This window comes from Spermophilus citellus (assembly GCF_964194105.1).
Source record: "Spermophilus citellus genome assembly, chromosome: 7".
NCBI lineage: Eukaryota > Metazoa > Chordata > Mammalia > Rodentia > Sciuridae > Spermophilus > Spermophilus citellus.
Window position 1 is genome coordinate 150941788 of NC_138188.1, and position 13746 is coordinate 150955533.

Consider the following 13746-nt stretch of genomic DNA (forward strand, 5'->3'; position numbering starts at 1 on the left):
CTTCTTTTTCTTGCTTTATTTTTACCCTAACATGCAAGTGCTCCAACACAAAGCTACACCCCCAGCCCTTTTTTAGTTTTTAGCTTGGAACTTGTGATCATCCTGCCTCAGCTTCCTTAGTCACTGGGAATATAGGTGTGTGCCACTGCACTCAATTTTAAAACTACTTCATCTCTCAAGAAACAGTGGGAAAAAACAAAAAGTCAACAGTGACAAAATACAAAATACTCTTAGTTACTGTCCTTCTACACCAAAAAACATCTGGAAAACATCCCCACATCCTTTGGCATTTAAGAACTGATACAGCTGACCAAAATCCATGTGGTTTCCTCTGGCTCCATTAACATTGAATACTTTTTCTTCAAAAATGGAAAATCTCCTTTGTCTTTCCATTTCATCATTTGTACCATCAAAAGGAATGTCTTCTCTATGGCGAATTAAGATTCTCTTCCAGTTTAATTTTCTGAGTCTGAAAAGAAATTTTCAAAGTGGAAATTTTTAAAATTGTGTTGAATATTCTACAGCATTATAACAGAAGTTATAAAACAGTTTTAGCAAATGTCCTATCTTATAAGCAAAGATATCTTTTTTTTTCTTAAGTTTACTTTTATCTCATTGGTGTTTATTTTAATCAGCTATGATTTTGGTTGTGATCCTAACCAAAACCTCTTTTACTGCTGTTATTGACGTGATATATAAACTATGTGAAAGCAAACCTTGACCAGAATTCTTCACAGGCACTTTGTGGACCTTCCACACAAACAACACCAGGTTTTCCAGGCATACTAAATCCAGACAGGGAAAGCTCCTTGGCCCACTCTAGAATATTCTTTCTTTTGCATTTGTTGTAGATGTGATGGCTGTAAATCCAAAGTCTTGTAAGAATGGGATCAACTGGCTGGACTGCACTTTCTGTGGTGGGGGAAGATGGGACATCTTTGCTGACATAGCCTGAGGCGTGTTCTCTAACCCATTCAGTGGCATTCAATATACAGACATCTCCTTGACAATTCTCCTGCAGGTATGCAGTCAGATCTGTGTTCAGCTGGGTCTGCTGGGATCTACTTAATAATACTGATCTGATAGAAAAGAAGGGGGAAAAATTAAATCAATGTTCTTAGAAGAGAAAACTTAAGAACTGCTTTTATTCTGATGACTTTTGACTTTCTAAAATTAGTCAGTGTTTCTGTAACATACCTGACAGTAATTTCAGGCAGAACTTCAGGGTATTTAAAGGGAAGAATGCAGGCCAGAGAAAATATCTCCTGAGAAGAGCAAGAAGAAAGACAAAGGAAAAGAGGGAAAAGAATGCCGTGTTACTGTAAGTCTTGGCATGTTCTAATCCTTACCAAAACAAAGTTGAATTACCATTGATTTCTCAGATATGTCTAGGTTCATATTGATGGTATAGTAAACTTTTGAAGATCGCTCCTCCATAGTCTTCTTTTCAATACAATCTTTCAGTTCTGCTAAAGCCAGTTGGTCATTCACTATGAGCTCATTCTCCCCAGGAAACATACTGGCCAGCAGGTCTAACTCAGAGAGCTGGGCCTCTGCTTGCTCTATCTCAATCATTTTTGGACATCTGTAAGTTTCTAAGGAGGTAAGAATAAGAGAGACAATTTACATATACAATCTTGAGAGAACTCAATAGATTAACATGGGTACTTACCAAAAGGTACTTGATTTTTTTCATAAAATATGAAATTTAATTGGTCTTTCCCCTCCTTATTCTACTTTCAGATGTACTATGCTTAAGACCAAAAATGTGGGGGCAATCCAGTGAGAGACATACTATTCTAATAATAACTAAATTCCTTTGTTCTTCCTATTATCTATATAGTACACCTGGTATTTTCAGCTACCACAATGACCAACTTCATTGAAGTAAACAAATTACAGTCAAAAAGCTACACCAATTATATATCCAGAAGAGAGGAAACCTAAGATGAATAAATGAGTAAGAGAATTTAGTTATGTGTATGGTTAACTTCCTTTTAGAAAATAAAGAAGAGCAAGTAATGGCTAATCATCCCACAGCTCAAGTAATCCCTGTTAACATTTTTAAAGTTAGGATCGAAGGTTCAGCAACTTAGCAGTGAGACCCTGTCTCAGAGTAAAAAAATCAAAAGCATGCCTGGCACAGTGGTACATGCCCGTAATCTTAGTGGCTTGAGAGGCTGAGGCAGGAGGATCATGAGTTCAAAGCCAGCCTCAGCAATGGTGAGGCGCTAACCAACTCAGTAAGACCTTGTCTCTAAATAAAATATAAAATAGGGCTGGAGATGTGGCTCAGTGGGTAAGTGCCCCTGAGTTCAATCCCAGGTATCTCTCCTCAACCAAAAAAACAAAAACACAACAAAAAACCAGGGTTGGGATGTAGCTCAGTGGTAAAGTGCTCCTGGGTTAAACCCCCAGTATCTCCACCAACACATACAAAGTACAAAGTACAAATTCAAATGACAGAAGAAAGTTAAAACACAAAGATAAAGCCTTCTGGGGCTGGGGATGTGGCGGGGCTGGGGATGTGGCTCAAGCAGTAGCGCGCTCGCCTGGCATGCGTGCGGCTCGGGTTCGATCCTCAGCACCACATACCAACAAAGATGTTGTGTCCACCGAGAACTAAAAAATAAATATTAAAAATTCTCTCTCTCTCTCTCTCCCCCCTCTCTCACTCTCTTAAAAAAAAAAAAAAAGATAAAGCCTTCTGCAGGTGGCCTCCTCTTCTTTCGTAAGTCTACACCAAAGCAGAGTATTTCTGTTTCATATCAGAAAACTAAAGATGTTAATTAAATCATTGCATAGAATAATAATCAGAAATGACTCTAATGTTCAACAATAGGACACTTATTTAATAAATATACATGCAAACAAGAAAATATTATGAGGTCATTAAAAATGTCTATCGTCATTGATGTTCATGACATATAGTTACCTGAGAAAAAGTAGCTAGAACAATGTGTGTATATATATCTATATAGATCCCACAGTATTCACATATATATTTTATATATATTATTATATATAGTCACATATTATGTGTGTGTGCATATATATATATATATATATATATATATATATATATTTTTTTTTTTTTTTTTTTTCCTTTCATTGCTAGGGATCCAACCCAGGGCCTCATGCTATTATTTTTTCATGATTGTATATGCATAGAAAAGAGTTAGAAATGAATTCACCAATTAGTGTTGGTTGAAAGGGGTTGAAGGAAGAAAGAAATTTTGTCATTAGCATGTACTATCTCTAAATTGAGCAGAGAAAAAGAATGATTACTCTTTTGAAAAAACACCTCATTGCTACACAGGAAAACTTGGCTTACCTTCTTTAAAATATTTTATTTTGTGAAATCAAACATCATTATTTAAATCAGTGGTGTCTTCACATCATTCTTGTTCATCTTTGGTAAAATTTATCAAGCAGCTATTATATGTAAAGCTTTGACCTTCATGTCTTCCTGGCATTACTTAGTTTGAAGATCAGGATACACATCTAATAGGATACAAAAGTAACAACAAAAAGGTTGCATTAAATGACATAGGTATTATCACAGGAATAACATGAGCACATAATCAATGAAATGGGCCAAAAAAGGGTAAGATTTGAGGAAGAAGGCAGGATCTGAGCTGAACCTTCATGAAAGTGTACGACACAGATAGGTGAGGAAGGCATATGGGGAGAGCTTCTGGAAGTAAGTAATCAAGTAATCCCTGTTAACATTTTTAAAGTTAGGATCACAGGTTCAAGGCTAGTCTTTGAGGTGGGAAAGCAGCACAGCTAAGTGATGAAGGCTGTAGCCTCCCCAAGCACAAGTAAAACAGTACAGTTATCTTGGTACCCATGGGGGGTTGGTTCCAGGATGCCCTGCAGATACCATATATACTCCAGGGATTCTTTTCTTTAAAAATTTATATTTATTTATTTTAACAAAAAATTACATAAAAATTCCAAATTTTATTCATTAAGCTTTTGATATTTTATATAACTACTTTTGTTTTCCTTTTAAATATCTATTTACTTTTCATTTATTCCTGTTTATCAATAATTCCTTTGTCTAATAGCTTCACTCAGATATATTCAAAATATATTTAAAAGCCACTAATTATAATGTAGGCATTGATGTTTAAATATTACATTCCAGGGATTCTCAAGTATAAAATGGTATGGCACTTCCATTTAACCTACATATCCTCCTATATGCTCTAAATCATCTCTAGATAATTTATAACACTCCATACAATGTAAAGGCCATGTGAAGGGAATAATGACAAAAAATCTAAAAGAATCTGTTCATACAGGCATAACTTTTTTTCCTGGATATTTTCAATCTATAACTGGTTCCATGGACATGGAACCCAGAGATATGGAGGGATGACTGTACACACCTGAACTTATGCCTTCCTCACAATCCCAACTACCAAGATCTAATTCAGGGGCTCATTGTTATGACTATTTTCTTTTTGCTTGTCCTCTAAATCTATTCTTAGTCCTTATCTCTGCCCTGAACTCTAGGCAGCTGACCTTCATAGCCTGAAAGCATCTTATCCCTCTGCCTTTTGTGGTTGGGTTCAGTCTATGCACTCACAGGACATGGGAGAATGGGAAGAGAAAGAGGCCAGGGTATTTTTTCATTCTTCCTTCTTTGCTTTGGTAGGATTCTGACCATGGTTGAAGCTCTTGAAGACCACAGTTTCTTCAGGCATTCCTTTTGTCCCTGGCTCCAGCAGGCTTTTGCACTGGGGAGTGTAATTGTTCCTTTGAACTTGGCCACACCTTTGGAAAAGGCCCCTTTATCAAAGAGTCTCTTCAAAGTGTCTATTTCCCGGGAGAATCTTGCACATAGCCTCTAATGTCTATCAACTCACACTGCACACTGTTATTACGATGATGATGATCATATGCAGTTTCTAGGCAGGGCTCCAAGGAGGCAGGCAAGAAAGCATGGACTTTTAGGAAGAGATTCACATAGTGGTTGGCTGGGCACCAGTACTGAGAACAAGGGGTGGGGCAGCTTAGAGGCCATGGAAGGCCAGCTGAACACTCTTAAAAAGTTACCTTGTGCAGTGAACTTATCCACTGTTCATGATAAGACTGTTTTATAGATCTGGTAGCACAAAATGCTAGCTCACTGAAAATGGATCCAATTCACAAAGGCTGCCTTGGATAAAGTATTATCAAGTTCTTTAGGAACATGTCTTTCTCTTTATTTAAGTCTACTTTATTTCCTCCAATATAGTTATATTCTTTTTTGAAAAATACTTTCTAGTTGTAGATGGACAAATATATTCATTTATTTATTTGTATGTGGTGCTGAGGATCAAACCCAGTGCCTCACGTGTGTGAGGCAGAGAAGCTCTACCACTGAGCTACAGCCTCAACCCCTAGTTTTATTCTTCAATACCAGGAAATGGTATTTTTTCAATGATTTAGCTAACTTGTTATATGGTACTTCTGAAGAGGAAAAAAAGTTCTACTTAAAAAAAATAAATTATAGGTATGTCCTGCCAAAAACCCATTAAGCATTATGAGAATGACTAAAAGTGAAAGGTGGCAGGGTGCTGCATTCATTAGAGTTAACTCGACATAAATCAGGAAAATACGAAGCACTCTTATACACATTGGACTGTCTCCACAGATTAGAGTATAAATCAATGTCAACACCATATAATTCCTAATCTCAGTGAATCTTCAACTGATTTCCTTAAGACACTGATTACTACAGTGTCAATGCCATGCTGGGGGTGGGGAGGAGGGGAGAGAGGAATCACAGAAGGCATTTGGTGCTAGGAGAAGCTCTTGAGATAGAGTAAACAAAACAAAGTTCAACAGGGTGTTTTAGGGTGACCTTGGGTACTGATTAGCGTGTACACATTTTATATGTGCCTTTTCAGAATCCTTGTTGTTAGATTCCAACACTGCAATGACTTTTTAAGAGGTCAATTTAGTATGCTGTCTACCCCAAACCTATCTTACTTCAGGACATTCTTTTCCTGGCTAATTGATTTAGCTCTTTTACCACAGAAGAGCAGAAGATGCCACCTAGTCATCCAGACTTCTGTAGTTTAAATATTACCATGATTACTCACCACCTTTAAGTCTTTTTCAAATAACCATTAGAGGCTGGGTACAGTCGCACATGCAACTGTAATCCCAGCAACACAGAGGCTGAGGCAGAAGGATTGCAAGTTCTAGGCCAACTTCTGCACCTAGTGAGACCCTGTCTTAAAATAAAAAATAAAAAAGGCTGAAGATGTAGCCCAGTGTAAAGTGCCCCTGGGTTCAATTCCTAGTATAAAAATAAATAGAACAATTGTTATCGATACATGTGTTCTTCCATCCTTCAATCACAATGCTTTCTTTAGTAACCAGAAACTTCATATAATTTTATATCCTACTATTTTCACTTAACATAGTTTAAGCATTTGCTATTATTTAAAATTTTCTCATAACTATTTAAAATTCCCAGATTTATTATAATTTCATAAACATATTCTCTAGTCTTTTTTGAAGTTGAATAATGCTAGAAAACAATTCACTTGGTGATTATTAGAGAAAATGAATTTACCTTTTTTTCAAATCTTTATTTCACTTTTATGTGGTGCTAAGGATCAAATCTAGTGCCTCACATGTGCTAGGCGAGCACTATACCCCTGAGCCACAACCCCAGCCCTGAATTTACCTTTTTTTAAAAAAAATTGTGATGGTTTATAGTACAGACTCTTTTTTGGGGGTGGGTACCAGAGACTGAACTCAGGGGCACTCAGCCACATCACAAGCCCTATTTTGAATTTTATTTAGAGACAGAGTCTCACTGAGTTGCTTAGTGCCTTGCTTTTTGCTGAGGCTGGGTTTGAACTCACAATCCTCCTGTCTTAGCTTCCCGAGCAGCTGGGATTACAGGTGTAAGCCACCACATCTGGCTAAAGTATGGACTCTATCAGATTTCAGTTGTACAAGGTACAAATCCCAGCTTTGCCACTAACTGTGTGACTTTGGGCAAGTCATTTGATGTACCTGAGTCTCAGTTTCCCCATCTCCAAAACAGGAATGATAATGGTGCTGTGAAGATTAAGCGAGTGTGTGAAAAGTGCTTAAAGGAATGACGGTAACAGAGTAGAGTTATATGACTTCTTGCTATAATGATTATTTGTCATTCTTTCAACAAATGTTTCTCAAGCAGTTTTTATGTGTCAAACATTGTCATTGGCACTGTAACAACGAATAAAAGGAACAAAAATCTCAATTGTCATAGAGATTTAATCTAGTGAGAGGCCATGACATGAAAAAACAAATATGTATGCCCAAGGGATAACTGTTATAAAGATTGAAAATGACAACGAGGACACAGAACAACAGGGAGACAAAAGTGTTTGTACACAGGGTTGTCAGGAAAAGTGATGGCAGGCAGGACAAAGGAATTGAAAAAGAAAGCCATGCACCTACCAATGAGAAGGAGCATATTCAAAAGTTAGAAGGCAGGAGGGTGCCAGACTAGCTTGATAAAGTAGAGTGAACTGGGACCAGAGGGAAAGAAGAGGAGGTTAGTGGAGACAAACTGGGAAGTTTATGTTGGGACTTGCAGGGCCATCCAGGACTTTGGATTTTATCCTTCCTGGTACAGAAGACCACCAGAGTAGCTTAACTTATGAAGAGGCTCACACGCGCTACAAGGTAGGAAGAGGTGCAATAACCTGGGGAGAGACGATGGTGGTTTGAATTAGGGGAGGTGCTCAGGGAGGTGAGCAATGTACAGGGCATTGGAGAGCACCAACAGGATTTACTGATGAATTACATGAGCTACATAAGAATGACTCTGTGATTTAAGCTAATGGATGGTAAGATTTGCTGTTTACTTGGATAGGGAAGATTATGGAAACTGAAGCTTGGTTTTCAACAAATCAATAAGTCTATTAAGATACCTTTAAATAGAGATGTCCAACAGGCAGGTAGATATATGACTTTTATTAGAGATTTAGCTGAGGTGTAATTTTGGAAGTCAAGGCTAATTTTTTAAAAAATCATTTTTTTTTTTTGTATTGAGGATTTAACTCTGGGGTGCTCAATCCTCTGGTGAGCTAAATCCTCAGCCCTTTTTAGTTTTTAAAGACAGGGGCTCGCTAAATTGCAGAGACTGGCTTCGAACTTGCAACCCTCCTGCCTCAGCCTCCTGAGTCGCTGGAATTACAGGAGTGCACCAACCACATCCAGCTACCTACACTTATTTCAAGCTATGTATTTGTTTAAAGTCAGCCAGGAGGGAGTGAAGTTTGGAGAGGATCTCATGAGTTTGGGGAAGACAAACTGAAATTAGCAAAGAAGCACGAGACCGCCCGTGATTGGGTCAAGTAGGGGAGTGAGGTCACAGGTTAAGACATTTATTTGACAACTTATTTCTTTGACGAGAAAACCCCCCAAAGAACTCTCTTACCCAAGATTTCAGTAATTGCCGTTAAAATGTATAAGGAAACACGAGCCTCCGGAGTGGAACCAGCTCTCCTAGCAGCTTGCTTTTCAAAGCACAGGGTTCTGATTGCTCAAGTCGCGACGTTTCCCAGTAACTGCGCAGCGGGAAGACGCCGTCGCTCCTGATTGGGTCTTCTGAGAGGCTATAGGCGGGACTAGGAAACGGCGAGGTGAGTTTGGACCAATGAGTGGACTCGCAGAGCGAGGGAAGGCGGTCTTATCACGTACTAAGTTCCAGGAAGTTGGTGTGACCTCTCAGCTGGGAAGACTCTCAGCCCCCTTTACCAGTGCCCCCTCCGAGAGACTCACCTAGAGCCGTGGCTCTCCATCGCTACCGTAAGCCCGGATTTCCTGGTTTACATATCCCCTCGGGAGACAAAGTTCCAGGGCTGGGCGACTGAAGCTTCAGCCGGTCCTGCGGGGCGGCCTGGGAGAAAAGGGACAGCGCTCTCCGGGATTACGCCTACACGCGCGAGGCTTCGAGTCCCGGAAGTAATAACTGTCCTGACCTTTTGGTCCGGAATGCGGCCGCGTGTTTTCTCCTGCATAGTTCTTTGACCCCGCAGGTGCTTCTGTGTCGCAGTTTTCAGTCTTACATTGCTCCACCCCAACATCATTGTCATTTCCCAGTTGTTGTCACTGTCGGAGTGACCCGGGCAGCATTTAGTAGGGCCAGGATTGGTCCTTTAAAGCTCCTCAAACGCGAACAACGTTAGGTCGGGATTAGGTAGGTGATATTGGGAGAGGAATCCCAGATTGTGCATTTCTAATCTATTCCCTTGACCCTGAACCAGAGTAGCAAGACAATAGGGAGATTCAAGAGGGGATAGATGTTGGCCGTGGCAACCTTAGGTGTTCTTGTCCAGTAATCAAGGTGGGAGGAACCATATCCATCCACAGATTTGTCCCTGTTAATGGAAGGACTGTTTGAAGGAGACTCCAAACACGAGAATAGTTAGAAATGTTTTTGTCTTCCCTGTCCAACTACGTGCACTACACTTTTATGATGTTTTATAATTTTATGAATGTCAAGATTTGAAAACATTCAATTTAGACATAACTGCTAACTTTAACAACTTTTTTAAAAAAATAAAAATGATAATACACAGGTATTCATAATTTATCTTTTTTTTAACTTGGTGTTTTGATTGGGCATTTTTTATGCCATTATATAATCTACTTTTCTTCTAACTTTTATTATGAAAAATTTTAAGCATAAACAAAGTGGAGAGAATTTTACAGTGAAAATTTTGCAGTGCAATTCTCAAGAAAGGATTCCCCTTGTTCACTTAGCAATTCTGAAGACATTTTGGGTTATCACAGCTGGAAAGATGCTACTGGAATCTCCTATGTAAAGACAATGAAAGTTAATCAACTTCTTGCCATTCAGAGGATATTCTTTCAAAGCAAAGATAAGATTGATAAGGTTGCCAGGTGTAGTGGCACACACCTGTAATCCCAGCTGCTGGGGAGGCTGAGACAGGAGGATCCTGAGTTCAAAGCCAGCCTCAGCATACTTATGTAACCCAACTCCTGCTAAGATATAGCACATTACTACCACTTCAGAAAAGTTCCTTCAAGCTTTTTTCTAGTCAGTTCATGCTCAACTTCCCGCAAAGGCAACCACTGTTGTGATGTTTTGTCCCAGTCTCGATGGGCAAAAGGTGCTAAGTCAAGGAGAAATAAAGAATGTCCACATGGCTCTGCCATTTTCAATGCTTTTTTCACTCAAATCATTCAATACACTTTCACTCTATAGGTTCTTACTCAAGAAAAATGACAATCCTTAATGCTAGGCACTACAATAGACAAAATCAATTCATAGCAAACAATTCTAGATAAATTCACAGTGAACAATTCTAGATTAATTAATTCTAAGGACTGAAAACACACTTAATCATGACAGGTTTATGACAGACATTCCCTCTGCGTGCTAAGTTCAAGTGTTAGCTCAAAAGTCTCAAGCCTTAGGTTTTAAGTACAGCAGATGCACACTCACTCAGACAGTGTTGATCAGGTCAGGAACCAAGACAGGCTTCTCCTTAGGTGAAGTTGACCGCCAGTCGAGGAGACGGCCTTAAGGAGAAGTTGAGGCTCTCACCAGGGTCAAGATGTGGCTGTAGAGTTTGAGAGCAGTGAGGAAGATGCAGAGGATCAGCAAAGGATGAGAAGTGTTGGGATGTCAGTGCAAGTCCTCATCAGACTCTCAGTGTAAGGGCATCAGTTTTGGCTGGCTGAATGTCTATTCATTTGCTCTTTTGAGGCTTTTGACGCCCCCCCCCCCCTTTCAGTCCTTAAAAGCTGCCACTGGTTTTCTCAATGACATTTGCTGTGGGATTGAAACAGCTGGTCTGGTGGTCCCCACCCTAATCTTTTCGCCTTTCCCTCTAAAAGGTGGAGGACAGCCTGCCTGAGGCTTCATTCTGAGCTTATCAGGGTGGCGAGAAGTGACTTGTTTGTCACAGGACCTCTCCAGTAGGCATGCCTGGTGAGACTGCAGGTTTCAAACAGGAGTTCTTAAAATGGAGTGGCTTAGGCTCAAGCCCAAGGCCATGCTCATATTCCCCTACCATAATTAGTTTTGCCTGGTCTAGAACTTCAGCTAGTTCAATCATACAGTAGGTAATTTTGTGTATACTTTCAGTATCATAGAGATACATCCATATTCTTGTGTATAGGTAGTTTCTTTTGGTTGTGGTTGTTTAGTAGTTTTCCAGGTACAAACACATGGGTTTTCCAGAAACCTCCAAGATGCAAGTGGTCCAGTTGAAACAGAGCTTCTGACTTTCCTCAGGCTGGAGAATGGAAACTAAACAACTACCTTCATGCCCAGACCTGTGACTCGGCCCAGAAACCCACAACCTGGGCTGTGCAACACGTTGATCCAACGGCATAAATTTCGTTTTTACCGTTCAGAAGGCTCCGAACCACAGACCACCACCAGTTACCCACGCCTTCAGAAAGATTTAATTTACTTCATAGATAACCCACCCAGGAAAAACTTCATCCGCGACAACTCCGCACTGCTCTGCGCGAGCTTCCGGCGTGGATTACACAGAGGCGCGCGTCAATCAGCATCTGCGCGGCCTACCCTGGGCCAAGTGGCTTCCCATAATGCCGCTTCCCGGAAGTTCCGGCTTTCTAAGGGGCACGGTAGATTCGGCTCTGTTGCTCTCTATTCGTCACCGAGAGGAAGACGGAGCCGGCCGCCTAGCCCAAAGGCCCATTAGGGGATACAGTTATGGGCGCTGTCACCGTGGGTAAGTTCTGCCTCCACTGACTCGCGATCACCACTCTTCTGAGCTCCTGCGCTCGTAGAGCACGAATTTTTCCGCCCCAACCGCGTTCTCCCTGGAAGGGCCCCTTTTAAGCGTGTTACTCTAACCTTTCCGGTGCCACGTTCTCATTGGCTTGATGTCCTGTCAGTCCCAGGAGCTGGCCAATGAATTCCCGGTGTTGGCGTCCTTCTCGACCCCGGACCCCAAGATTCCCCGGTGGGTGCGGAGCAGTTGGAAAGGGTGGGATGAGAAGGGAAGGAGGTGTGGCGGCCTCTGGGAATGTAGGTGGGCGCCTGGCTAGCTACCGGGAGCGCCCGATGAGTGGGGTGGGTTTGTAGCTGCGTCCTTGTGCTTAGTAAGAATAAGATCTGTCTCCAAACCAGATGCGTACTCCCAGGCAGGACTAGTTTAGGCAGAACTTGAAAGCCACGTTTCAGAAAGATCTGCTGACAGGATATTCCACACACATTTGTAATGGAAGCGAGTAGGCAGGGGAAGACTGGGAGGGCAGAAGAAGGGAATTGGATCAATATGAGATGTGGTAGAGCTAGTGCTGATTTAAAATTTTCATGAGGTTCTGTAAAGAGTAAGTTGACTAAGATGCTAATTCTTATCCTGAGACTCAACTGAAAACATCTAGTAGCTTTATTGTTGTTTTATAGCTGATGATACAGTACTTATTTTTCATGACTCTTTAGTTGCCTTTATAGTTGTCAAAACTTTACTGGACCTCTTTAGTGACCTCCTATGTCCTTTACCTGCAGCAATTAGGATTCGCCTTTCAAGTGTTCCTTTGGAGTGTGAGCTACTGCAACCAGATTTACTAGTGCTGTCTTCACTACTGCAGACTTCTGACTTCTTCGTTCTTCTTCCTTTTCTTCTTTACCAGAACTTGTTCGCTCCATTCTTTTGTACCTACCTTTTGCACATTGTAACCATCCTTTATGCCTCAGGTACTCGTTTTTCCATTTTAACAAAAAGAAGTATTTCACGAGGAACTGCTGTATACTAGCACTGGTGGTAGATGCTACAGGCAACTCAGAAATAATGCCTAGAACCGTTTTTTCCTACAATTTATTATTGCTGAGAGAAAAATGACATGTTCAGGTTAAAGATTTAAGAAACAGCCCAAGATAAGTATCAGATAAAGGGACAAGATGAATAATGCACACTAAAATAGTGGGGAAGTTTAGTGGAGAGGTTTATTTAAAGTGGAAGTGTTGACTAAGACTTTATTGAAATGGAAAGCTTGGAGATTTTGGATGGATGGAGAAAACTCAGAAATCAAAGGCACAGAGGTCGGGACAAGGTATTTGGAGTAGAGGCTACTGAAGAGTTGGATTTGATTGGAAGGGAAAGAATGGTGGTCTTAGAACCCAAACATCTGTGTTTTAGTTACATTTCTGTAACCCTGTGTTCTTTCACTATTTTGTTTCTGAGTTTCTTCCTTTAACTTAAAATGCTTAGAAAATAAATAAATGAACAAAGGAACACAAAAGTATACGAGGATCATACAAAGTGATTTAAATCTTCCTTTAGTGAAATGTCCCCATTTAAAGAGTTGTGAAATCATATGTAAAAATATTTATGAAGTACTTTGAGACTTAGAAGATCAAAGGAACCATGTAATTATTACTTCAGGTAGGTTTTTTTTTTTTTTTTTTTTTTTTTTTTTTTTTTTTTTTTGGTGAAAGAGTAATGAGAGTCAGTATTGCCAAAGCATTTGGGCCAAACTATGAAGGACTGTGATGGTAAAGTTGAGGAATATGGACTTGGAAATTATTAAAGGCTTTCAGTGAAGAGAGTGATGTGATTAAAAATGGCATTATTGGAAAACGAATCTGGTACTGGAATGCAGCACAGATTAGAGGGAGTTGGATTGGAGGCCAGAACTTGGGTACTATTTTTTTCTAAGATCTACAATTAAATGTTTATCTTTAAGGTAAGGAAAAGAACATAAAATATTCATCCTTTGTATGATCCTCGTATACTT

General features: G+C 40.1%; 2 protein-coding genes across 7 annotated transcripts in view; one reads left to right on the forward strand and one right to left on the reverse strand.

Moving 5' to 3' along the window:
- On the reverse strand, positions 1 to 11606 carry RWDD2B (RWD domain containing 2B). 4 transcript variants are annotated; one of them, XM_081300711.1, is made up of 8 exons: positions 11467 to 11606; positions 10475 to 10592; positions 8441 to 9383; positions 3335 to 3504; positions 1369 to 1595; positions 1198 to 1265; positions 717 to 1079; positions 1 to 469 (listed from the first exon to the last, which is right to left on the reverse strand). In XM_081300711.1, exons 5-8 carry the CDS (start codon positions 1573 to 1575, stop codon positions 235 to 237), a joined length of 873 nt encoding a protein of 290 aa, XP_081156837.1. In that variant the 5' UTR covers positions 1576 to 1595; positions 3335 to 3504; positions 8441 to 9383; positions 10475 to 10592; positions 11467 to 11606; the 3' UTR covers positions 1 to 234. The 4 variants fall into 4 exon arrangements, with proteins under 4 accessions (XP_081156837.1, XP_081156836.1, XP_081156838.1 ...); XM_081300710.1 differs by lacking the exon at positions 8441 to 9383; XM_081300712.1 differs by lacking the exon at positions 3335 to 3504.
- USP16 (ubiquitin specific peptidase 16) overlaps positions 11601 to 13746 on the forward strand; it is a 25832-nt gene continuing 23686 nt past the window's right edge. For 2 of the 3 annotated variants that reach the window (XM_081300705.1, XM_081300707.1), the window contains exons 1-2: positions 11601 to 11735; positions 12518 to 12706. The gene's annotated coding sequence lies outside the window, so the exon portion shown is untranslated. The remainder of the gene's footprint in view (positions 11736 to 12517; positions 12707 to 13746) is intronic. The other variant, XM_081300706.1, reaches the window with a different exon arrangement.